This window comes from Chrysochloris asiatica, unplaced genomic scaffold, assembly GCF_000296735.1.
Source record: "Chrysochloris asiatica unplaced genomic scaffold, ChrAsi1.0 scaffold00098, whole genome shotgun sequence".
Classification (NCBI taxonomy): domain Eukaryota; kingdom Metazoa; phylum Chordata; class Mammalia; order Afrosoricida; family Chrysochloridae; genus Chrysochloris; species Chrysochloris asiatica.
Genome location: NW_006408616.1, coordinates 5,561,771 through 5,587,522, shown reverse-complemented (window position 1 = coordinate 5,587,522; position 25,752 = coordinate 5,561,771). Strand labels below are relative to the sequence as shown.

The window sequence follows — 25,752 nt, the reverse complement described above, 5'->3', positions numbered from 1 at the left end:
AACCCCGTACATTCCACATTCCAGTTATTAATGGATGTCTGCAGCTGTTTGCTTGCATTTTGAGCTGTGTCCCATCAGCAAATGAAGATCCCTAAAACTTGGCTTTATTCACATCAAAGCTCTGCTTCTTCTCGTCTTATTTTGAGTGCCTTACAACATGATGGGCTCACCTTCCTGCACTATAATCTGATAATGTTCTGCAGCTATTCATAAGGTTTTCATTGGCTGATCTTTCAGAAGTGGTTCGCCTCTCCTTCTTCCTAGTCGGTCTTAGTCTGGAAGTTCAGCTGAAACCTATCCACCAATGATGAGTCTGCTGGTATTTAAAATACCACTGGTGTAACTTCCAGCAACAAACCAAACAGACATCACAGCATGACAAACTGACAGATTAATGGTGGGTCTTTAGCTAAGTGGAGGAGAAAACAAAAATATCTCCATTAGACTTCTCAGTCACATGGTGGTTTTCCCATAAGAAATTTACATTCTCTGTATGATCCTAAAAGACCTAAAATGTAAAATAATTTGGTGATGCTGTCAAACTCCTGGTAGAAGGGAACACAAAAGTCTCTCTGGATAATACAAAAGTCTCTCCAGATTTCAAAGCATTCTCATGGTTAAAATTCTGAGAAATAGCTCATAGGAAAAAAAAAGGAAAGAAACACTTGAAAATGCAGTCCATCATCAATGAGCCATCAGAAACATTAAAGACAGAATTAGAACAGAAAAAACACTCTATTAGAATTATTGAATTCAGAATATAACTATATTTATATGTTCAAAGGAATAAAAGAGAATATTGATAGCATGACTGAGGAATCAGTGAAAAAATAATTATAGTAAAGAAAAATTTAGTAGCAGAAACTAGTGACTGAGTTAAATATCTGATAAAATGCAGCTGAAGGGACATAGGGTAAATCAGAATTTGAACTGTAAGAATTTACCAGAATACAGCATGGAGATACCAAGAGAAGGAAAATATGAAAAAGCAGTGAATAGACATGTATAATAGAGTAAAAAGGGCTAAAAATATATTGAAAAAGAACACCAGAAAGAGAGAATAGAAAACTTTTGTTGTTGTTAAGTGTGGTCAAGTCGGGTCTGAGCCCTAGCACCCTGTATAGGGTTTCCAAGGAGCGGTTAGTGAGCTTGAACCACTGACTTTGCAGTTCATAGTGATCTTGCAGTTCAGCACATTAACCCACAGTGCCACACCAGAATAGAATTGTCTTAAGTTAGGTTTTCTAGAGAGGCAAAACCAGTGAAAAATATATAGGTATGTTGTTGTTAAGTGTCGTCGAGTTGACTCCAACCCAGTAGAGTTTCCAAGGAGCAGCTGGTGAGCTTGAACCACCAACCTTGCAGTTCAAACAGCTTTGAAGTCTGGCGCATTAACCCACAGCACCACACCAGGACTCCTATACATATATATACACACATACACACACACACACATAAACACACACACACACACACATATATATATATAGTTTAATATCAAGAAGTGGGTTACAATTGTAGAGACCCAGGGCCCCAGTGGAAGAGAGCGAGCCTTTCCCAAGTGTCCATTATATTGAGAGCAGGCCACACCTCCACAAGGAAGCATTACATCTATTGATTAGCTGCACATAACCACTCATCATAGACTTAGCTATGCCTGTATTCAGTTTCATCACCATGGGAATAATCACTTCTCAACTGCCAACCCACTGGTAATATTGACCTCTTCAAGTTGACACAAACCCTATTACAGGTGGTGGTGATTACGTGCCGTGGAGTCGGTTCCAACAAATAGTGACTCTCCCTGTACAAGGTTTCTGAGGCTGTAAATCTTTATGGGAGCAGAAAGCCTTATCTTTCTCCCACGGAACAGCTGGTAGTTTCAAACTAATGATCTTAAGGTTAGCAGCCTGATTCATAACCATTACACTACCAGAGGTCCTTAACTATTACTGGAGGAGAGACAATATTTAAAAAGATAATGGCTAATACTTTTCCAGAATTTATAAGATATACTAATTCTCAGATTCAAGAGCCCAACAAATCCCAAGTAAAATAAGTTAAGAAGAAATTCACATCTAAACACACTTAGATAACAATAGAAATAAATGGAATTTACTTCTCTTTTTATTACTATCTTATTCTGTGGACTGCGAACCACGAGGTTGATAGTTCAAACCTGCTCCTTGGAAACCCTATACAAGGTCACTATGAGTCAGAACCAACTCGGTGACATTTAACAACAACTAAAGCTTTTTGCTTCTTGTCATAATTGGACATCTGGTGTGGCACTGTAGGATCAGCAGTGGACTTTGAACCACAATGCCAGCAGTTCAAACCCACCAGCTATTCCTCGGAACTCCTTTATACAGGGCCTCTATGAGACGGAACCACCTTTGACAGTACAGAACAACTAATGCTTTTTGCTTCTTGTCACCTTTTCTGTAATTAGCTTCCATGTTGCTATAAAATGGGGTGACTCCTGATTCCAAATTTGAGAATTAAAATTTAGAGGGACAATTTAACTTTTCTTAAAGAATGAGAAGATTGTAATTGATTGATTTGATGCTTACTAGTTACTGTAGCATAAGTATTTGACCACAAGGCTGGTTTGAATTTGTAAGATTGGTGGTTCAAACTCACCAGCCACTCCTCAGAAACCCTATAAAAGGCTGTTGTGTGTTAGAACTGACTCTATGACACTTAACAAGTACCAGGCACTCTTGTTAAATTCACAATGAAGTTTGATTTAATCTGAACAAGAACATTATGAGATTCACTTTACATACGAAGAGACACAGATTAAATAACTCTCCTAGATCCCCACTGAGGAAGGATGAGTTTTATTCAGAATTTTCAAAGTCCTCAAAGAGCTTCCTATATATTTTGAGCTACTGGGAATACCAACAAAGTCATTATAAGTATTCTCTTCACTGTGCATCTTTCTAGTCGGCAGGATGCCTCAGGTTGATGCTTGACTAGGGCCCTGGAGGTTTGCAGTTGTCAGGGAGGCAGGGCAGTGGGATGTAGCCCTTGAGTTTACCAGAGATGAGCTAGGGTGACATTTCAATATGACAGGAAGGAGAGTAATCACAGCAACAGGAAATTAACGCAGAAAACCACTAGAGAATCAGAAGAAGGAAAGAGGATAACAAGGAAATGATGCCTTGGAAAGCACCAAGTTCTAAATTATAGAATTTATTTATTTAACAAACTCTTTTATAGTACTTACTCTGTGCCAGGCTTTGGAAATAGTACCTTGCTGAATTTTCCTAATAACCCTATGAAGCAGACACATATCCCCATTTTACAAATGAGAAACCTTAGGTGCTGAATAATTTGCACAATGTCACAGTGACAGTATTAGGTGACTAGGCTTCAAACCTAGCATCCTGACTTGAGTTCATACATACTACCCTACACTATTATGCTGCCTCTTTTCATTTAGAAAGTTTCTGTGTATTGCCTGTATCTGTGTTTAAAATTCAGCTCTGACACATACTTACTAGATGCTCCTTGATAATGCTGTGCCTTGGTTTCCTCATCTCTGCAATAAACTCATGGTGTGGTGCTGTGGGTTAATGCGCCAAACTGCAACGTTGTTTGAACTGCAAGGTTGGCGGTTCAAGCTCACCAGCTGCTCCTCGGAAACCCTATACAGGGTCGCTATGGGTCAGAATTGACTTGATGGCACTTAACAACAACAAATTTATAAGATTATGATCTAGGTTAAATGAATCACAATATATAAAACATCTAGTAAGGAAGTATTCAGTATGTATCAGTAGTTTTTTTCTCCTCCTTCCTTCTCTGTTACCTTTCTTTTATTTTTTTGTCTGTCTTGCCAGCTGCTAGACTAAACACTCCCTGCTTTTTCCTTTTCTTATCTGCCCACACCTCTATTCCCCACATGTTATTGCTTGAGCTCTATCAACTTGCTAATGATAGCACATCATGATTTTAATTCTTTACATATAATTGAAAATTGTTCCATGAGAAATTTTTAAGGAAATAATTTCTTTTCTGTGATGTTAATTACTGAATAGATATGAGTGGATGTCTTTGTTTTTCTGGCTATAGAATGTGTCTTTCTAAATTCTAAATCTAAAACTTTTCCCTGTTCACTTTTTCTCTGACTCTTTGTAAACATTCTTCTACTTTATAGTTAATTGAAAAATTGAAATTAATTTTGTTGGAAACCCCACTGTATGATTTGGAGGATAAAAATATAAAACAGTATGAAGGATCGATTCAAGATCTAAAGGAGCTTCTTCATTTTAAATTTAATGTAGCCACGGAAATACTTCTTAGAGTAAGTGTGATATTTTACTTATATGTTTTTACAAGTTTTATAAGAGTTAAAATTTGATGCACATAATAAAATAGTCTGGAAAAAGTGAAAAAGCAGTTAATAGACATCTATGATAGATTTTTTGTAAAGAATTAAAGTTTTGTAAAAGTTAACATAAGAATATAAGGAACATATGTTTATACAGATTTAATTACTGCCAATATTTTATTTTTTAAATAAGACATTATAGATTCAGCTGAAGTCTAGTTTATCCTTATATTTACCAAGGTTTACTAAAGTCATTATGAAAATAACTTTACAAACTATCATATATCAGATAATCATAATATATAAACCAGTTAACTCAAGTTTATAATCATGAGTAAAATCAAACCAAACCCTCTGCTGTTGAGTGGGAGCTGAATATATTTTTCTCAAGCTTTTCACCTGGAAATATTGTAATCAAACAAAGAAAACTTGAAAGAATAATGCCATGAACCCAGTATGTCTTCTACCTAAATTCAGTAATTTAAAATTATTTTATTCTATTTGCTTTATCTCTCTGTATATTACCCCAGTAAGCCTTGGTGGCATTGTGGGTTAAGAGTTGGGCTGCTAAGCTCAAGGTTGGCTGTTTAAACCCACCAGCCATGTCGTGGGAGAAAGATGAGACTGTCTGTTCCCATGAAGAATTAGTCTTGGAAACTCTATGTAGCAGTTCTACTTGGTCCTGATAAGGTCATTGTGAATTAGAATTGACTCCAGGGCAGTTGATTCATGGGTCTCAGTTGAAAGTTGTAGGCATTTTAATAATTCTTCCCCAAGTATCTCAGCACTTATGATAATTTCCAAGTAACTACAAAAACATGATTGTGCCTAAGAAAATTAATAATATATTCTTTGATATATCCTCTCCATACTTAGATTGTCCCTGCTTTTTATGAATATCTTTTGTAGCTGTTTTTATTTTGTTTCAGGTTGTTTTTAATGTCAGAAACCAGACTAAGTTCGAACATTGCTTTTGGCTGTTTTGTCTCGGTTTCTTTTGGTCAAGAACACCCCTCTTTGTAGCTTTGGTAGACTATGTTCTAGTGACAAAAAGAACTAACAAAAAGTCTTAAACTTCACTACATAAGTTTACTGTTAGCAGTAAGATTGCTGCTTTAGTTTTGTAACTATTGTATGTATAATGAAAAGGCAAGGGAATATATTATGATTATTAGTAATCAAGATTTTCATTATAAGGGAAAATGTACAATAAAAGATTAGGAAACCTCATGAAATGTTTAATTTGAAATGGAAATACTAGTTTGAGACACATTTCTGCCTATTTCATAAAAAGAAACCATGCAAATAAATGTTCAAAAATTAACAGGATCTTATACAAAGGGATAAAGACTAGTTTGAAGAGGCTCCCACTAACCAAAGTTGGAATAATTTAACTATCAACAAAATAATGATGGCAGTTGGTTATAACACACTGAATAAATTCAAACCCATGACTCTATACTGATACTCATGGGAAAGAGACAATAGAATTGGGAGAAGAACAACTCTTCTACAAAAGAGTGCCATCTAATGTAAAAAGAATGATTCAATTAGAAAACTCAACATTTTGTAATCGTTAGCATAATTGACTAAGATAAAGATCCTTTTTGTGTCATTAGATGCTGAGTTGGTTCCAACTCATAGTGACCATATGCATAACAGAACAAAACACTGCCCAGTAGGTCCTGCACCACTCTCAGAATTATTGCTGCATTTGAATCCGTTGTTGCTACCACTGTGTCAATGTATCTCCTTGGGGAGGTCTTTCTCTTTTTTGTGGACCCTCCATTTTATGAAGCTTGATATCCTTCTCCAGAGATTGATCCCTCCTGATAATATGCCCTAAAGTATTCCCTAGCTGTACTTTTTCCAAGACAGATTTGTTTGTTCTTCTGGCATTCCGTCATACTTTAAATATTCTTCTCCAGTACATTAACTCAAATGCATCAGATCTTCTATGGTCTTCCTTATTCACTGTCCAACTTTCACATGTATACGAGGCTACTGAAACTAGCATGGCATGGGTCAGGCGCACCTTAGCCCTCAAACTGATACCTTTGCACATGAACATTTTAAAGAGTTCTTTTGATTGTGGATGAAAAATGAAGTCTTTGACAACTTTAATAATTTCTCCACTTATCATGATGTTATTTATTGGTCCATTTGTGAGGATTTTTGTTTCTTTACATTGAGGAGCTCTACGGCTCTGTATGTATGTAAGAGTCCCGGTGTGGCGCTGTAGGATAATGCATTGGACTGCAAAGTCGGTTTGAACTGCAAGGTTGGCAGTTCAAGCTCCTTAGTCTCTGCTCGGAAACCCCATACGAGATCGCTATGGGTCAGGTCCGACTTGATGGCACTTAAATGCAACAAATGGCTATATAAATGCATAGGTGAAAAGTTGTTGAGGAATGCATTCTTCTTTTCTAACCTTTTATTATCAATTGGGTGAAAGTTACAGAATAAATCATCAGTTTTCCATTCAATAATTGATACATATTTTATTTTATCTCACTGCCTGTGTTCTCCACAATGTTATTGTTTTCCTTGCTGACCTGTGTATGTTGTTGTTGTTATGTGCCGTGGAGTCAGTTCCAACTCCTAGTGAGGACCCTGTACAGGATTTCAGAGGCTGTAAATCTTTACGGGAGCAGAAAGCCTCATCTTTCTTCTGTGGAACAGTTGTTAGTTTTGAACTGCTGACATTGTGGTTCACAGCCCGATTTGTAACCATTACACTACCAGACCTGTGTATAGTTTGACTGAAAATTGAGCCATGTGGCTGAGTTCATTTCCAGACCTCAAGGCTGACTAGCAGCCATAATCTCTGGGTCCCACCAGTCTATCCAACCAGTAACCTGGTCTTTGTTATGAGCTGGTGTACTGTTTCATATTTTTATCCTATTCTACCCAGGACCTTCTAATGTGATCCCTTTCAGAGCAGTTGGTAGGCAACACATTATTCTTATAACACCAAAAGATTAAGGTTGCTTACTGATTGGGGAAAAAAAGTGTACTATACAAAGGCCTTTTTAAAGTGTTGAAGAGCAAAGATGTCAGTTTGAGGACTAAGGTATGCCTGATCCAATCCATGGTATTTTCAGTAACCTCATATACATGTGAAAGCTGGACAGTGAATAAAGAAGATTGTAGAAGAATTGATGCTTTTGAGTTACGGTGTTGGAGGAAAATATTGAAAGTGCCATGGGCTGCCAAAAGAACCAATAGATCCATTTTGGAAGAAGTGCAGCCAGAGTGCTCCTTGGAGGCCAAGATGGACAAACTTCGTCTCTCATATGTTGGACATATTGTCAGGAGAGATCAGTCGCTGAAGAAGGATATCATGTTTAGTAAGGTGTAGGGTCACAGAAAAAGAGGAAGACCCCCAACGAGATGGATTGGCCAAGTGGCAGCATCGATGGACTCAAGCGTGGCAACAGTAGTGAGGTTGGCCTAGGATCGAGCAATGTTTTGTTCTGCTGTGCACAAGGTCTCTCTGAGTTGGTACCAACTTGATGGCACCTAACAACAACAACAACAACAGCATACAATGGGTAGATGTAGTGGTCACTACCTTAATTAGTGGTCAGTCTGCATCAATAGTGAGGAACCTTCTGATGGGTTTCAATGCAAAAAACATAACTAACGTGTTATACCTACTTGTCAAAAATGTTTGATTTGAAAATAATAAAACTCCTAGACTTAACTTCAAGTTTACCACAAATTAAAGGAGATATGTTGCTATTGTTTAGTGCCATTGAATTGGTTTCTAGTCATAGATATCCTGTATAAAGCTTTCAAGGAGTGACTAGTAGGTTTGAACTGCTGACGTCATGGTTAGCAGTCCTGTGTTTATCCTACAGTGCCACACCAGGACTCTGAAGGTGATATGTTGTTGTTGTTGTTGTTGTTAAGTGTCATCAAGTTGGTTCCAACTCATAGCGGCCCTATGTAGGGTTTCCAAGGGGAATAGCTGGTAGATTTGAACTACCAACCTTACAGTTTGTAGTCCAGTGCCACACCAGGAGCCCAAAGGAGAGACAGGAATTAAACAATGCTATTAGGAAACAAACAGATAAATCTGTAAGATAGAATCATTCTACATTCTACAAGACAACTATCTTGGTCACTTCACAGAGTTAATACAGATTTCATGAAGTGTGGATGGAGCAATCACTGTTTGTTTGTTTGTTTTAATAAGCCTTAAATAACATCCCAATACTTTAAAGTTTTTATACTACAGCAAACACATATTGACTTATTTACACCCTTTAGGAGAGCTGATTTATTGAGTATTAGGCATCAAGCTATATTGTTGTTATTGTTAAGTGCCGTTGAGTCAGTTCTGACTCATAGTGACCCTGTATAGGGTTTATGAGGAGTGGCTGGTGAGCTTGAACTACTGACCTGTGGTTCAAACTGACCCTGTGGTCCAGCACAGTAACCTGCAGTGCCACAAGCTCTTATTAGTCTTTAAAAAAAGAATTCTAAAGAGTTTCCTTAAATTGTATACTGAATGTCAGATATCAAGTAGTAGACTCTCAATATCTGCTGTATCTTGATTTCATACGCTAGATATTTTGCCCTGTAAACTTGTGTGGTGCTGTGGGTTATTGCACTGTACTGCAAGGTTGGTTTGAACTGCAAGGTCAGTGGTTAAAGCTCACCAGCCACTCCTCAGAAACCCTATACAGGGTTGTTATGGGTTGGAACTGATTTGACAGTACTCAACAACAAAAAAATTTTATATGGATACCTGGTGTGGTATTGTAGGATCAACACTGGACTGTGAGCCAAAAGTTGGCAGTTCAAGTCCACCAACCACTCCTCAGAAACCCTGCACAGGGTCACTATGAGTAGAAATTGACTTGATGGCATTTAACAAAAACAGATATATTCAATAATGTTGTCAACTGCTATCGAGTAGATTCCGACTCATAGCAACCCTATATAGGGTTTCCAATGAGTGGTTCGTGGGTTTGAACTGCCACCTTATGGTTCAAATAGATCTTGTGGTCCAATGCGTATCCTGTAGTGCCACACCAGGACTCCATATTTAATAGTAGGCTAACTTTTACAGTAGTAAAGTGTATTTTAGTATAGTACAGATATGAAGCTTGGGTACATTTTAAATGAAAAATTAGGATTTTGATGTTAAATTTCTTTAAAAGGGAATAGAATAGTAATCAACAGTGGTAACAGAAAACAGCAGCTTTAATCCATAGATGCTTTGTTGTTGTTGTTAAGTGCCTCCAATGTGGTTCCAACTCATAATCACCCTATATAGGGTTTCCGAGGAGCAACTGGTAATCTTGGACTGGCAACCTTGCGGTTCAAACCAGTTTGCAGCCCAGCGTATCAACCCCCAGTACCACGCTAGGACTCCACTGTAGGAGAAAAGGAAGGACTCTTGGTATGCCATTGTAAGACCAGCATTAGACTTGGAACCACAAGGCCAGCAGTTCAAACACACCAGCTGCTCCTTGGAAACCCTATACAGGGTTGTGATGAGTTGGAACCTACTCAAAGACAGTAAACAACAACAAGTAGAAAAAAGAAAGGCTATTTTAATGGGTTTGTATCCTTTAGAGAACTTAAAAACAATTCTTTGTCATTCAGGGATTTGGAACTGTTCATTCCAGTTTGATCCCTATGCTGAGAATTTGCCTTTCTACCCCAGATATCCTGAGTCAGAATCTATATTTTGGCAAGGTGAACCTGTTCATCTAGATTTGACCCCCATGTTGAGAATTTGCACAGGATAGAAATTCAAATTCTCAGCAGAGAACTGAAGGCCTGTTTTGACTGAATCTTATTTTTACCCAAGACATTTTTTTTTTTTAGGTAATAAAAGGAATCTAACACATAAGTGATGAAATAACTTCTCTAAACTGCATTATTTATGAGACATCTAATCCTTTGTCATTGTTTCTTCATCTCTTACAGCAAGCTAGTACTTGGGCAGATCTGGACAGTGGAAATATGGAGAAAATTATTCATGATGAAAATGTTACTCTATATGTGTGGGCAAACCTCAAGAAAAATCCAAGGTATCCCTATGGTTGATACTTTCCCTGCAAGTCAAAAGCCATTAGAGAGATGATTGCCAGGCAAGAAGCCTTGTTGCATAACAGCATGGTGTACTTTGAAAAGCCCATGTTAGGAAGTCAGCTGATTTGGTTTGAATCTAAGACCTGTAGTTTATCTTGGGCAACTTTTTTCTAACTGTGTTGAGCTTCATCCAGGTTTATCATTAAAATGATGATGATTATGTAAGTTAATAGGATTGTGAATTAAACAATAATGTATATAAAGGTCATAGCTTGGTGCTTAGCACTAGTCTATATTCAGTAAATACTAGGTCTCTTCCTATGTGCCCTGGCTTCACCTAAAAACAAAGCAAAACCAAGAAGAAGAGACAGGTGCATTTGCATGGCAAGTCTGGAGCTTAAAAACATACACACATATTTATCTTTGTTAACTGTTAGAATGCATTTTCATTTTTATTATATTTAAGATATTAAAGTGATGTTTCCCCAGTTTTCTACAAACAATATGTTTCTGAGGAATGATAGTTGTTTTTACATGCCATCCAATTGATTCCAACTCACAGTGACTCTGTATAGGGTTTCTATGGCTTTAAATCTTTGTGGAAGCAGAAAGCCATATCTTTTCCCTGTGGAGTGGCAGGTGGGCCTAAACCACCAACCCTGTGATTAGAAGTCCAATGCGTATTATATGGAGCTATCACACTCCAACATAGTAATAATGACAAATTCATGATCTTTTTTGCTACTTAATCTTAAACATTTCAAATTAATTGAGTTAGTATGGCAAACAGTTTTAAGGAAAATATTACCAGAATAGAAATTAGGAGGTCAAGGTTATGATCCCAGCTCTGAAAAGACTAGTTATATGCATGACATAGGAGAAATTGTCCTTTACTTTCCATATTTAACAAAGGGAAGGAACAAAATAATTTCTGAGTTCCATTTGCTACAAAATACTCTGTGGTTTTGATTCTAATCAAAGAAAATGTATTAACTTTATCCATTATAAAATTATCACATATAGGAAAGTGAAGCAAATTAATCTGTATACTTTTAAAAGAATAAAAATTATATAAGGCCGGTATTAACCACCTATGTTCAAGAAGATAAGTAGTTGGTATCTTTTACTAAGATAAGGAATAGAGAAGGAAGAACAAGTTTTGCTTTATCTTGATGGATATGTTGATGGAAATTGTAAGATGATGAGTTAAAGTGTTGGACTTGTTGAGTTTGAAGAACCAGTCCTTGTGTGGCTGTGAGAAATGCAAGAGAAAAGTGTGGGGTCATGGATCCTAGAGAATGTTTTGAGAAAGAAGGCATTGGCATTGGCATTGGCAAGGGGGGTCCAACAATTGCTGCAAAACAAAATGAAACAAAGTTGTGACTCAAAACAGGAATGATACTAAAGTAGAAAGAAATACTGATTAGGTACATATGTGTATTTACAACTGATCTAGAGTTTCCTAGGGCCTCATCTTTTGTATTAAAATTAATAACAGGTACAGAAGTATCAGATTCTCTGAAACCAAGATTGGATTTGAAATTCCAAGGATGCTAGCAACATGTGACATTGCTCTAAGACTCCTACATACTCACTATGATCATGTTACTCCACTGCGCTCTGTTCTAAGACCATTGAAAGTAGAACAACTTACTTCCACAATAATGGATGCTGTCGAAGATCAAGTTAAGGATGTTGCAGACGAAGCATCCAGCAATGAGGACCAAGAGGAGCCTAAACAACCAGAAAGTGGGTGCACCACAGTTAAAGAAGAAGTCAAACTTGAGGAAGAAGGTGATGCTGAAGTACAAACGGTAGGCCATATTTAAATATACATACATGTATACGTTTTTTCCCCCTATATGTACTAAGTGTTATGAGATTCCCTGAAGCAACCTAAAGATTTTTCCTTAACAGCTACTAATTATCTGAATATCGCTTTCTTGGTAATGGCTCAATTTTTAATGTGCACCTTTGTTTTTCTTGCCTTCCTTAAACAGTCACCATTTGTAGTTGAACTTGATGCTTCAACAGCTGAAAACTTAGTACAGTTGTTGCTCATCTGTATATTTACTGTGCTCCTGAAAATCTGTGCAGCATTAATTTTTATATATTATGTTTCAACCTCATGGAAACAGGGATCTTGTCATTAAGTGGAACTTGCAGTAAAACGTTTCACAAACTGAAGGATTAGTTTACATTATTATGTCAGCTTTCTAGCTTATGGTTTTATAAGAATTTTGTAGAGAAGCTGATTTTTAAAAAAATATGGTTCTCTTAAAACTTGGCATCTTATCGGTAATCACATGTGATTTGAACAATGTAATAGTCCTACTTCCTTAGCTGGTTTCTGCTTCCAGAATTTTCAATCTGCTTACTTACTATTTTTAAATAAATTGTTCCTTGGCAATTTAGTAATGCTTCCTTAAAACTAAGGAAGCTTTTTTTGTTTTGTTTTTGACCATAGCCCCGTGTAACTTTAGGAAGTGATAGGAGTATCTGGTTGCTCTAAGAATTAGTTTATCTTTAAATGAAAGTGATGGTTAAAGATTAGTTAGATTGAATACAAATTTTAAAATCAGAATAGGAATGACTAGTTTTTTTTTTTTTTTAGAAGGAGCACTGTGGCACAGTGGTTAAAACATTTCCCTGCTAACCAAAAAACTCAGAACTTGCAGTTTAACCAGCTGCTTTGCAGGGGAATGATGTAGCAGTTGAGTCTGTCATATGGGTTCACAGCACGTCAGAATGGGCGAAGTTCTAGGATGTCACACACAGGATTGCTATAAATCAGAATTGAGTTAATGGTAATGGGTTTGATTTGGTTTGGGTTTATATATTCTAGAAACATATTTGATTGAAAACTTTCATTTTACACAAAATTATATACTATAGAAATATGGAAAATGAATGTCACACAATAGAAAGTGCAAAGAATAGCATTTAGATGATGATTGTAAACATGTAGAAATTTAAAAGCTATAACAGGAAGAGAGCCCAGAAACCTGTATATAGTTGATATTTTTGGGAAATGAATGATTTGTTCTTTGAAAATTTGTCATTGTTGTTAAAATGCTCTTTCAGCAATAAAGAGAGCTTTAAAAATAGTTTTATTTTCCCTCTCAGGTAGCATAGTATCATTGCTAGATAACGTTTCCTTTCCTGGACATATGGAGACTAGACCATGTGATTGGCTTTATTCAATAAGATGTGAGTAAAAGTGATGAAATGATGTCAAAGGAGAGAGAAAAAAGAATGAGTGCACAGGCCCTGGACTTATTTATAGGATGCAGTAAAATTGGCAGGATTTGTCATAGAAAATTCAAAGAACATATGAAAAGATATTACAATGATTGCAAATATGAAGATTGTCTAAAAATGTTTCATCTTGATATGATCAAAATATTAGATTTCTCCCCCATAAGTTCCTTGATCATAATTAATTTTCTATAATTAAATTTTACAGATACTCAATTAAATTTTAGACAAGAATTTTGTTTTATTAATGAGAAAATTGTGAAATGCTAACAGGAAGCATATCACTTGAAATAGTCCTTGAATTTACAAGGCTAAAGTAATTCTTTCTTATGAATACAAATATGTCTGAGTTCAAGTGGCCCCATGCAGTGCTGGTTTATTAAAGTTCTGTTAATTGTGGAAGTGGTATTATATTCAAAGCATAAGCAGATGAGTTCATTGTAGTGCTGAGCAGTACAGTTTATGTATTTTCCCTAAAGCCTGCCGTCTATTAGAAAATTGTATTTTTCATTATGAGATAGTGACCTAAAAAGTACCAGACTGTTTTTCTCAGTTTGAATAGCAAACTATTTAATCCAAACAGGTTTTTAATGTCATTTAATGTCAGGTTGAACAGTTTCAGCTTACAGCTATGACTTGTTAGGTGCCATCGAGTTGGTACTGACTCATAGCGACCTCATGCACAACAGAATGAAACTCTGCCCAATCCTGGGCCAACTTTACAATTGTTGCCACGCTTGAGCCTATTGATGCTGCTACTTTGCCAATGCATCTCACTGGGGGGTCTTCCTCTTTTTCTCTGACACTCCACTTTACCAAACATGATATCCTTCTTTAGCGACTGTTCCCTCCAGATAATATGTCCAAAGTAGGAGAGACAAAGTTTGGCCGTCCTGGCTTCCAAGGAGCACTCTGGCTGCACTTCTTCCAACATAGATCTATTGGTTCTTTTGGCAGTCTATGGCACTTTCAACATTCTCCAACACCATAACTCAAAAGCATCAATTCTCCTATGGTCTTCCTTATTTACTGTCTAGCTTTTGCATGCATATGAGGTTATTGAAAATACCATGGCTTGGGTCAGGCACACCTTACTTAGTCTTAAAGCTGACATCTTTGCTCTTCAACACTTTAAAAAGGTCTTGTGCAGCAGATTTGCCTAATGCAATACGTCGTTTGATTTCTTGACTGATGCTTCCATGAGAGTTGATAGTTGATCCAAGAAGAATGAAGTCCTTGACAACTTCAATCTTTTCTCCGTTGATAAGAATGTTGTTTATTGGTCCAGTGGTGAGGATTTTTGTTTTCTTTACATTGAGATGAAATCCATACTGAAGATTGTGCTCTTTGTTCTTCATCAGTAAATATTTTAAGTCCTCTTTGCATTCAGCAAGCAAGTTTGTATTATCTGCATATCGCAGGTTGTTAATGAGTCTTCCTCCAATCCTGATGCCATGTTTTTCTTCATATTAAAGGAATGTAAATGCTGATGTTGAGAATGCCATAAATGTACCTAGGGAACACATTCCACTAATGGAGTCCTGCTGTGGCACTATAGAATAAGCACTGGACCCACTGCAAGGTTGGTTTGAAGTGCAAGGTCAGTGGCTCAAACTCACCAGCCCTCCTTGGAAACCCTCTACAGTGTTGCTATGAGTTGGAACCAACTAGATGGCACTTAACAACAATAACAATGGTAACATGCATGTTTTATGGCATATTGAGACTGCCTTCAAAGAAACAGTTTAGAAAGCCTAAAGATCAGCAGGCAGTTAGTTATAGGACAGACATGATTTTTCTAAAAATAAATTAATCTTCTCCACAGCCTGGGAAGCTAAATCAAGAAGTGATGTATGGGAAACCTGGCAGGAGAAACTTTGTTATCAGGGAATTTAAAAGAGAAGTGTGGTTTCCTAAAAGGTGAGAAGCACATCAGTTCACCCATTTCCAGGAACAAATCCTCTCCACATTCCCAAACCATTCCTATACAAGAGAAAGTCAAAAAGCACTGTTAGTATGGTTACAGTTCATCCCTGCGTGGGTTTATTCCAAACAAAACATGTTTAAACATGATTCTGTGACCAGTGTGGGGGCTTCAGAGTTCTCTCAGTCATATACTTGTCCTAATCTCCTAAGGGTGCCTTCAAAAAAAAAAGATACTTTTTGTGCCATGGGGGGAAAAAGCAATTTTTGAGGTCAGGACTAATAACCAGTTTCTAACAATACAAGCTTTTAGCTGGATGGGTGTCAGAAGTGTTACACAAAGGTCAGCTAGCTCAAAGAACAGATCTTTCCATCAGTCTTACTTAAAATAAGATCAAAGCTAATGAAGATGGTTTTATGGAATGAATTGTAACCAGGGATGAGTCCTGGATTTATTAACACAATCCAGAGAGCAAGATCCCATCAAAAGTGGCTTTCAACGGCATCTGCTGGGCCAGTTAAATTCAAGACAGAGAAGTCAACTCAGAAAACTTACAGCAACTGCTTGTTGGTTTTCCAAAGGGAGTAATTGTGATAGATTTTCTTCAAGTATATGGGACACTCATGGGGTGGGGGGTGCTTATTAGGAAGAAGAAAATTGAAAACACATTGGTGAGGAAAAGGCCAGTAAAGTTGTGCTGAGGAAGTTTTTACTAATATAAAAGTGTACTTGATTCTTTCTTTTTGTTGTTGTTGAAGTGCATTTAAATCACTTCCAACTCATGGAAATCCTGGTTTAAAGCTGGTGGATTTGAACCATTGATCTTGTGGTTCAAACTGACCGTGTGGTCCAGTGATTCCCCTACAGCATCACACCAGAACTCCTTAGAGGGTAGCAAAGTCTGTCCTATCAGAATTTCATTGAGAAACCTTATCAACCCTGATCTTGTCTCCCTTCAGACATCTTTTTTTTTTCTGAAAGTTTTATTGTGAATTGATTGATAGTGTACATGGACAGGTTCCTTTTTGGTCCCCAAATTCAAAGGCTATTTCAGAAGAACAAGATTTGAATCCCTTGAGGATGCCTGAACTGCTGTTTCGATGTGGTGTGATTCAAAGAGTAGAGAATTCTTCTGGGAAGGCTTAGAGAGATGGAGTGTATAGACCTAGATACACTATGCAATATGCAAGCACTAGCTTCACATTTTGATATTTTTGTCTAACAAAGGTTTCCGTGATTTTGTAGTAAACTTTTTGATTTATCCTCATATGTATGTGTGCTTTATCATAATTCCAAAATCCTGAGACATTTTGAAAAATGGAATGTGAATAATGCTCAAGTATGTATGCTTTCCATAAAAGCAGAAGAATTCCATATTAATGGTTAAGTGCCTTTTAGCAAGGCAGGAAGGGAAAACCATTTGCTGTGCTAAAAGAGGACTGGGGATTATGGGAAGGTCCCAAATCAAAACTGTTTGCCAAGTTGTTGTTGTTGTTAAGTGCCGTTGAGTTGGTTCCGATCCATAGCGACCCTGTACAAGGTTTCCGAGGGTGTAAATCTTTACTGGAGTAGAAAGCCTCATCTTTCTCCCGCGGAGCAGCTGGTAGTTTCGAACTGCTGACCTTCAGGTTCGCAGCCCGATTCGTAACCACTACACAAGACCTTTTTAAAGTGTTCAAGTGCAAAGATGTCAGTTTGAAGACTAAGGTGAGCCTGATCCAGGTCATGATATTTTCAGTAACCTCATATGCATGTGAAAGTTGGACAATGAATAAGGAAGATTGTAGAAGAATTGATGCGTTTGAGTTATGGTGTTGGAGGAGAATATTGAAAGTACCATGGACTACCAAAAGAACAAACAGATCTGTGTTGGAAGAAGTACAGCCAGAGTGCTCCTCTGAAGCCAAGATGGCCAGATTTCGTCTCTCATACTTTGGACATATTTTCAGGAGGGAACCAGTCTCTAGAGAAGGATATTATGTTTGGTAAAGTAGAGGGTCAGAGAAAAGGAAGAAGACCCTCAACGAGGTAGATTGGCATCAATGGGCTGAAACGTAGCAATGATTGTGAGGTTGGCCCAGGACCAGGCAGTGTTTCATTCTATTGTGCATAGGATCGCTATGAGTTGGTACCAACTTGATGGCACCTAACGACAACAGTTATTTACCAAACCATGGCTATATTTGGTGATGGTGAAGAGACCTAGGGAGGTAAGAAAGGTGTAAGATGGTAGTGTATTGTTGTTGCTGTCAAGTGCCGCTGAGTTGGTTTGGACTCATGGCGACCCTGTAGAGCTCTGAGTTTACTTTATCATTTAGTTTACTTATTTGAATTATTTCCTTAAGCACTGGATTAGGATCTTTAGAACAAGAACTTCTTGACAGACTGCATATTCACATTAACAGTACACAAAAAAACCTCAAAGCCATTATTGTCCGGTCAGTTCTTCTTCATGGCAACCCTATGTGTTGCACAGTAGAACTGCTCCATAGCGCTTACTTGTCTAATGTTTTACAGTCAGAACTCTGGTGCTAACCTCACCCAGCAGCCTCTTGGGGAACATAAATCTGGCGTCCCATTCCCATAAAGATTACAAACAGTGAAACTCACTGAGGCAGGTCTGTTCCGTCCCATGAGGTCACTATGAGTCAGATTTAACTTGATTGTCCCCAACAACAGGATTTACAGAGCAGATCACCAGCCTTTCTTTTATATCATACTAGATGGGTTCAAACTACAATTCTTGGTTGTTGTCAGGTGCTATCACGTTGGCCCTGATTCATAGTGAATCCAAGTGCAAGAGAATGAAAACACAGAATAAAAATTTTAACCACCGTTGTTATGTTTGAGCCAATGTTACAGTCCCTGCATCAGTCCATCTCGCTAGGGCTCTTCTCTTTTTTCCCTGAGGACCTCCTATTGCTCTCGTAAAGATTTACAGCCTCAGAAACCCTGTACAGGGTCACTGAGTCTGAACCTCCACGGTACATAACCACCACCACCACCTACTTAACCAAGCATGATGTCCTTTTAAAGGAACTAGTCACTCCTGATAACATGTCCAAAGTTTATGAGACTAAATTTCTCCATCCTTGCATGTAAGGAGCATTCTAGCTGCTCTTCTTCCAAGACACATTTGTTTGCCCCTTTGGCAGGTTACAGTATTTTCCTTATTCATTGTCCAGCTTTCACATGCATATGAAGTGATAGAAAATACAGTGGGTTAGACATACCTTAGTCCTCAAACAGACACATTTGCTATTTAACTCACTCTAAACCAGTCTTTAAGGAGCTCTGGTAGCATAGTGGTTTTGAATCGGGCTGCTAATCTCAAGGTTGGCAGTTTGAAACTACCAGCTGTTCCGCGGGAGAAAGATGAGGCTTTCTGCTCCCGTAAAGATTTACAGTCTCAGAAACCCTGTGCAGGATCACTATGAGTCAGAACTGACTCCACGGTACTTAACAACAACAATAAACCAGTCTTTAAGGGGCTCTGGTAGTGTAGTGGTTACGAATCGGGCTGCTAACCTCAAGAGAAGCAGTTCAAAACTACCAGCTGTTCCGCAAGAGAAAGATGAGGCTTTCTGTGCTCCCATAAAGATTTACAGCCTCGGAAACCCTATGCAGGGTTGCTATGAGTTGGAACCGACTCCAAGGCACACAGCCACCACCCACCACCAAGCCAGTCTTTTGTAGCAGATTTGCCCAGTGTAATGTTGGTTTGATTTCTTGACTAGCTGCTTCCATGACCATTGATTTGGATCCATGTAAAATGAAGTCTTTGACAGCTTCAGTCTTTTCTCCCTTTATGGTGATGTTTATTGGTCCAGTTGTGAGAATGTTTTTTTTTTTTTTTTTTCACATTGAGTTAGAATGCATACTGAAGGCTATCTTCTTTTATCTTCATCAGCAATTGTTTCAGGTCCTCTCTTTACTATAGCAAACAAGGTTGTACCAGCTGCATATTACAAGTTGTTATGCTGCTTTTTTCATGTTATATAGTTTCTCAAATTATTTGTTCAGCATACAGATAGAATAAATACAGTGAAAAGATACAACCCTGATAGCAACACCTTAACTAATTTTAAGCAAGTCATATATATATCCCCTTGTTCTGTTTGAACGACTGCCTCTTGGTCTATGTACAGGTTACTCATGAGCACAATGAAATATTCTGGAATTCACATTTTTCACCATCTTATACATAGCTTTTTTAAAATTATGATCCACACAATCTATTGTCTTTGCATAGTTAATGAAATGCAAATAAACATCTTTCTGATATTCTCTGCTTTTAGCAAAGAGTCATCTGATATCAGCAATGATATATCAGCAATGATATATCCCTCATTCTACGTCCTCTGAATTAGGTTTGAATTTCTGGCATCTTCCTGTTGATGTACTGCTGCAACTATTTCTGAATTATCTTCAGCAAAATGTTACTTTTGTCTGATATTAATGATATTATTCTGTGATTTCTGCATTCTTTAAGGTCACCTTTCATTGGAATGGGCATATATATGAATCTCTTCCAGTGGATTGGCCAGATAGCTGTTTTCCAAATTTCTAGGCATAGACTAGTGAGTGCTTCCAGAACTGCATCAGTTTGTTGGAACATTTCAATTGGTAGTCTGTCAGTTCCTGGAGGCTTACTTTTCACTAATGTCTTCAGTGTAGCTAGTACCTTTTCCTGTGATACCATTGGTTCTTGATCATGCGCTACCTCCTGAAATGGTTGAGCACCAGTCAGTAATTTTAGGATGGTGATTCTGTATTTCTTTCATCTTCTTTTGATGCTTTCTGAACCATTCAATATTTGACTATAGAACCGTCAAGAATTTTTTGTTGAGTTTGAAAAATACTGAGTGTGTTCTTTCCTAACTCCAGGTAACATTTCATTATAATACTTGACTTTGTCTTCTAGAGCTTTTTTTTTGAAACTGTTCAGATCTTTCACCGCATCATTTCTTCCATTAGCTAGTCTGCATTCAAGAACAAACTTCAGAATCTCTTATGTCATCCACTCTGGTTTTATCTTTCTTTCCTGTCATTTTACTTTCTTCATGCATGATGTTCTTGATGTTATCCCATAATTCTTCTAGCCCTTAGTGTTCAGTGCATCAGCTCTGTTCCTGAGGTGGTCTCCAATGAATATCAGGTTGTTGTTAGGTGCCATCCAGTACAAAACAGTGAAGCACTACTCAGTCCTGTGCTTTCCTCACGATTGGTATGTTTGAATCCATTGTTGCTGCCACTGTGTCAGTCCATATTGTTGGGGTCTTCCTTGTTTTCCCTAACCCTCCACTTTGTCAAAAACAATGTCTTTCTCTAGGAACTATATCCTCTTGATAATATGTCCAAAGTATGAGATCAAAGTCTTAACCATGCTTGCTTCTAAGGAGCATTCTGGCTGTACTTCAAGATAGATTTGTTTGTTCTTTTGGCAGTCCATGGTACTTGTTAAGTATTCTTTGCCAAAACAACAATTCAAATGCTTCAGTTCTTCTATAGTCTTCCTTACCCGTTGTCCCACTTACACATGCACATGAGGCAATTGAAATTCTCATGGTTTGGGTCAGGTACACTTTAGTCCTCAAACTAATAACTTTCACTCCTAAACACTTTAACTGGTGTGGTGCTGTGGGTTAATGAGCCAGACTGCAAAGCTGTTTGAATTGCAAGGTTGGCAGTTCAAGCTGACCAGCTGCTCCTTGAAAACCCTATACAGGATTGCTATGGGTCAGAATCAACTCCATGGCACTTAACTTTAAAGAGGTCTTTTTTAGTAGGTTTGCCTAATGCACTATATTGTTTGATTTCTTGACTGCTGCTTCCATGGCCATTAATTATGAATCCAAGCAAATTTAAGTCTTGGACAACCTCGATCTTTTCTCCATTTGTCATGATGGTATTTATTGGTCCAGTAGTAAGAACTTTTGTTTTCTTTACATTGAGGTGCATTCCGTACTGAAAGTTGTACTCTTGGATTGTCATCGTCAACTATTTCATGGCCTCTTCACTTTTGGGAAGGAAGATTGTGTCATCTGAATATCGCAGGTTATTAATGGGACTTTCTATAATTCTGATGTCATGTTCTTCTTCATATAATCCACTTTCTCAGATTATTTGCTCAGCATACAGATTGAATAAATTGGTGAAAGAATACTCCCTGGCACATACCTTTTTAAAATTATAAATGATTCAGTATCTTCTTGTGTTCTAACGACTGCTTCTTGGTCTAGGTATAAGTTCTTCATGAGCACAATTAAGTTTTCTGGAATATCCATTCTAAGCAGTGTTATTCATAGTTTGTTATGATCCAGACAGTCAAATGTTTTTTCCATAGTCAGTAATGCACAAATAAACTTCTTTCTGGTGTTGGTCTGCTTTCAACCAAGATCAATCTAATGTCAGCAGTGATAGCTCTTGTTCTACGTCTTCTGAATCTGGATTGAATTGCTGGCAACTCCCTGCTAATGTACTGTTGAAGACATTTTTGAGTTAAATTCAGAAAATTTTACTTGCATGTTATATTAATGATATTTATTGCTTAATGATTTTCACACGTCATCGGGTCATTTCTCTTTGGAATGGGCACAGATGTGGATCTCTTCCAATTAGTTGCCCATATATAGCCTACTTTCAAATTTCTTGTCCTAGTCTAGTGAGTTCCTCCAGTGCTGCATCAGTTTATTAAAACCATTTCAATTTGTATTCTTTTAATTCCAGAACTTTGTTATTCCCATTGTCTTTAGTGCTGCTTAGACTTCTTCAGTAACATCAGTTTTAGATCATGTGGTTGAACGTCAACCAATTGTTTCTGGTGGTGTGTTTCTATGTATTCCTTTCCTCTTCTTTTGATGTGTACCGTGTCATTCATTATTTTGCCCATAGAATTCTTCAATATTATAAGTCAAGGCTTGACATTTTTCTTTAGTTCTTTCAGTTTGATAAATGTTGAGTGTGTTTTTCCCATTTGATTTTCTAACTCCAGTCTCTGCACATTTCATTATAATACTTTCTCTTCTTGAGCTTCCCTTTGAAGATTTCTGTTCTGCTCTTTTATTTCCTCATTTCTTCCATTCACTTTAGTTTCTCTACTCTCAAGAACAAGTTTCAGAGCCTCTTCTGAAATCCACTTGAGTCTTTTCTTTTCTTTTCTTCCTGTATTTTTAATGACCTTTTGCTTTCTTCATGTATGGTGTTCTTGATGCCATCCCATAACTCTTCTGGTCTTTAGTCATTAGTGTCTAATGCATCAAATATATTCTTCAGATGATCTCTATATTCAGGTGGGATACACTTAAGGTCATATTTTGACTCGCTAGGAGTTGTTTCAATTTTCTTCAACTTCAGCCTGAATTTGCAAATGAGTAATTGATAGTCTGTACCACCATATGCCACTGGCTTTGTTTTGGACAATGATACTTAGCTTCTCCATCATCTCTATCCACATATGTAGTCAGTTTGATTCCTGTGCATTCTTTCTGGTGACGTCCATTTGTATAGTCACCTTCTATGGTGCTGAAAAAAAGTATTTGCAATGAATGAGTTATTAGTCTAAATTCTATCGTGCAATCTCTAGCCTCTCTATCACCAAAAACATATTTTCCAACTATATATTCTTCCTTTTTGTTTCTAACTTTGGTATTCCAGTTGTCAGTAATAATCAGTGCATTGTGATTGCATACTTGATCAATTTCAGACAGAAAAAGTTAGTAGAATTTTTCAATTTCATTATCACTGGCTATACCCTCGAAAACCCTGTACAGGGTCGCTATGGGTCACAACCGACTCGACGGCACTTAACAACAACAATAAAGGAGCTCTGGTAGCATAGTGGTTACAAATTGGGTTGCTAACCTCAAAGTTGGCAGTTCGAAACTACCAGCGGTTTCGCAGGAGAAAGATGAGGCGTTCTGCTCCCGTAAAGATTTACAGCCTCAGAAACCCTGTGCAGGGTCACTATGAGTCGGAACTGACTCCTCGGTACTTAACAACAACAACAACAACATTAGTGGTTGGTGTGTAAATTTTAACAATAGATATATTGACTAGGTATACGTATGGATATTATCCTATCAGAGACTGCATTGTATTTCAGGATAGATCTTGAAAGTTTCTTTTTGACAATGACTTTGACACCATTCCTCTTCAATTTGTAGTTTCTGTCCATTTCAGCTCACTGATACCTGGGATATTGATCTTTATGCTTTCCTTTTCATAATTGAAGATTTAAAATTTTCTTAGACTCATACTTTGTACATTCTGTGTTCTGATTATTAATAGATATCTGCACCTGTTTCTTCTCATTTTGAGTTATGTCCCCTCAGTAAATGAAGGTCCTGAAAACTTTACTCCATCCTCATCAATAAGGTCAGCTCTACTTTTAGGAGGCAGCCTTTCCTCAGTGGAGTTTAGAGTGCCTTCAACTGCTAATCTGTAAGGTTTTCACAGATTAATTCCTCAGAAGTGGACTGCATATCCCTCTTCTAGTCTGTTCTTAGTCTGAAAGCATCACGTAAACCTGTCCACCATGGGTGACCCTGCTGGTATTTGAAACACAAGTGGCAGAGCTTCCAGTATTATAGCCACATGTAAGCCACCAGAGTATGACGGTCAGTAGTAAGAGCAATCCATTTGCCCCACTAAGGGACCGCATATGCACAGTACATGTTTATTAAATGAATGAAGAAATAAGTGAATTGTTAAGTGATTATAAACTGGCCATGACTCACAGAAGTTTGATTTGATGTGAACAGCCCACATCCCCATCAAAACTTTCTGTAGTTTAGAGATACTTAATGACCCTTCCAGTTACTACTAGGTGTGCTGGGACCATATCTGCTACAAGTAGGGAATGTACAAACCTGTCAGTAGACTTGCTTTGGACCGTCTCTCTTCTCAGCATTTCTGGCCTTGTGCAGTGATCCAGCATCGTGTCTCATGATAAAGTTGATTGCATGAGGTTGATTCTGAGTCAGAGTGGCCATCTAGGACAGAGGGGAACTTCCTCATAGGCTTTTCAAGGTTGCAATCTTTAGAGACGCCGACTGTCACATCTTTCTCCCACTCAATGGATAGTTAAGCTTGAACCACCAGCCTTTCAGGTACCAGTGTGGTGCTTTAGTCACTGTAACACCATGGCTATTTCAACTGCTACGAGACCTCAGGAAAGGTGTGTTCCTAGCTTTCCAGTTGGAACTCAGTGAGTTTGGAGTAGTACTTATGAATGATGGGTTAGATATGTTTTGATAATCACAGCAATGTGAGAACTATCATAACAGCCCTAGGTATCATTCATAACACTATCTTTATGGCAAAATGTATTATGAGTCTTAAAAACCAACAGAAATTCATACAGTTTGACTTGTGTGTGTCTGTGTGTATGAGAATATGCGTGTAAGTCAGAAATAACCTGACTCTTACAGGTTTAAAGGAAGAAATGTCCTATCTTTACAACTTATTTTAGGTGATTTTCGGGTGAATTACTAGTTTTCACCTGACTAGCTTGGCATATTTTATTATAAATATCACATTTCATATCTTTCTCAGGAATCTGAGAGGATAGCAGTTTTCAATGCAAATATTATCTGTATAGTAATGAAGGAATTGGAGTCCTAATATGGCGAAGTAGGATAAGCACTGTACTGCTAATCGAAAGGGCAATGGTTCAAACCCATCAGTGGCTCCTTGGAAACCTTATGTAAGATTTTTATGAGTCCGAACCTAATCAACAACACTTAACAACAAAAACAAAATGAAGGAATTTATGGCCCATAGCATCTGAGTTATGCTTGATACATGATAAAATCAGAAATAACAGGTGTTTAATACTTTGTTATTTTAAAAATGAGAGCTCTTACACTTAGAAAACGGTACAAAATATGTGGAGTCATGGACTGTTACAAATGGTTCACCTGGTTGGCTGAAAACCAAAAATTGGAAGTTCAAGTCCACTCCGAGGTGCTTTAGGAGAAAAGCCCTGATTATCTGCTTCTAAAAAATCAGCCACTGAGAATTCTGTGTAGCTCAGTTCTACTCTGACTCACAGGGCTTGCCAGGAGGGCAACTGGTTACAAAGTTATGAACCTTTCCTTTGTCTTGGTCTATTTATAATGTTACCACTAGAGGGCTCTTGATACCATATTTTAGTTAAATTAAGTAAAATTAACACAGA

At 37.6% G+C, this 25,752-nt stretch overlaps 1 protein-coding gene across 1 annotated transcript in view; it reads left to right on the top strand.

Annotated features, from left to right (window-relative positions):
• Nucleotides 1-25,752, top strand: part of CASC1 (cancer susceptibility candidate 1) — a 92,861-nt gene that overhangs the window by 24,907 nt on the left and 42,202 nt on the right. Inside the window, exons 5-7 of the mRNA XM_006866952.1 lie at nt 4,166-4,312; nt 10,286-10,389; nt 11,889-12,204. Of these exons, the coding sequence (XP_006867014.1) occupies nt 4,166-4,312; nt 10,286-10,389; nt 11,889-12,204 (567 nt within the window). The remainder of the gene's footprint in view (nt 1-4,165; nt 4,313-10,285; nt 10,390-11,888; nt 12,205-25,752) is intronic.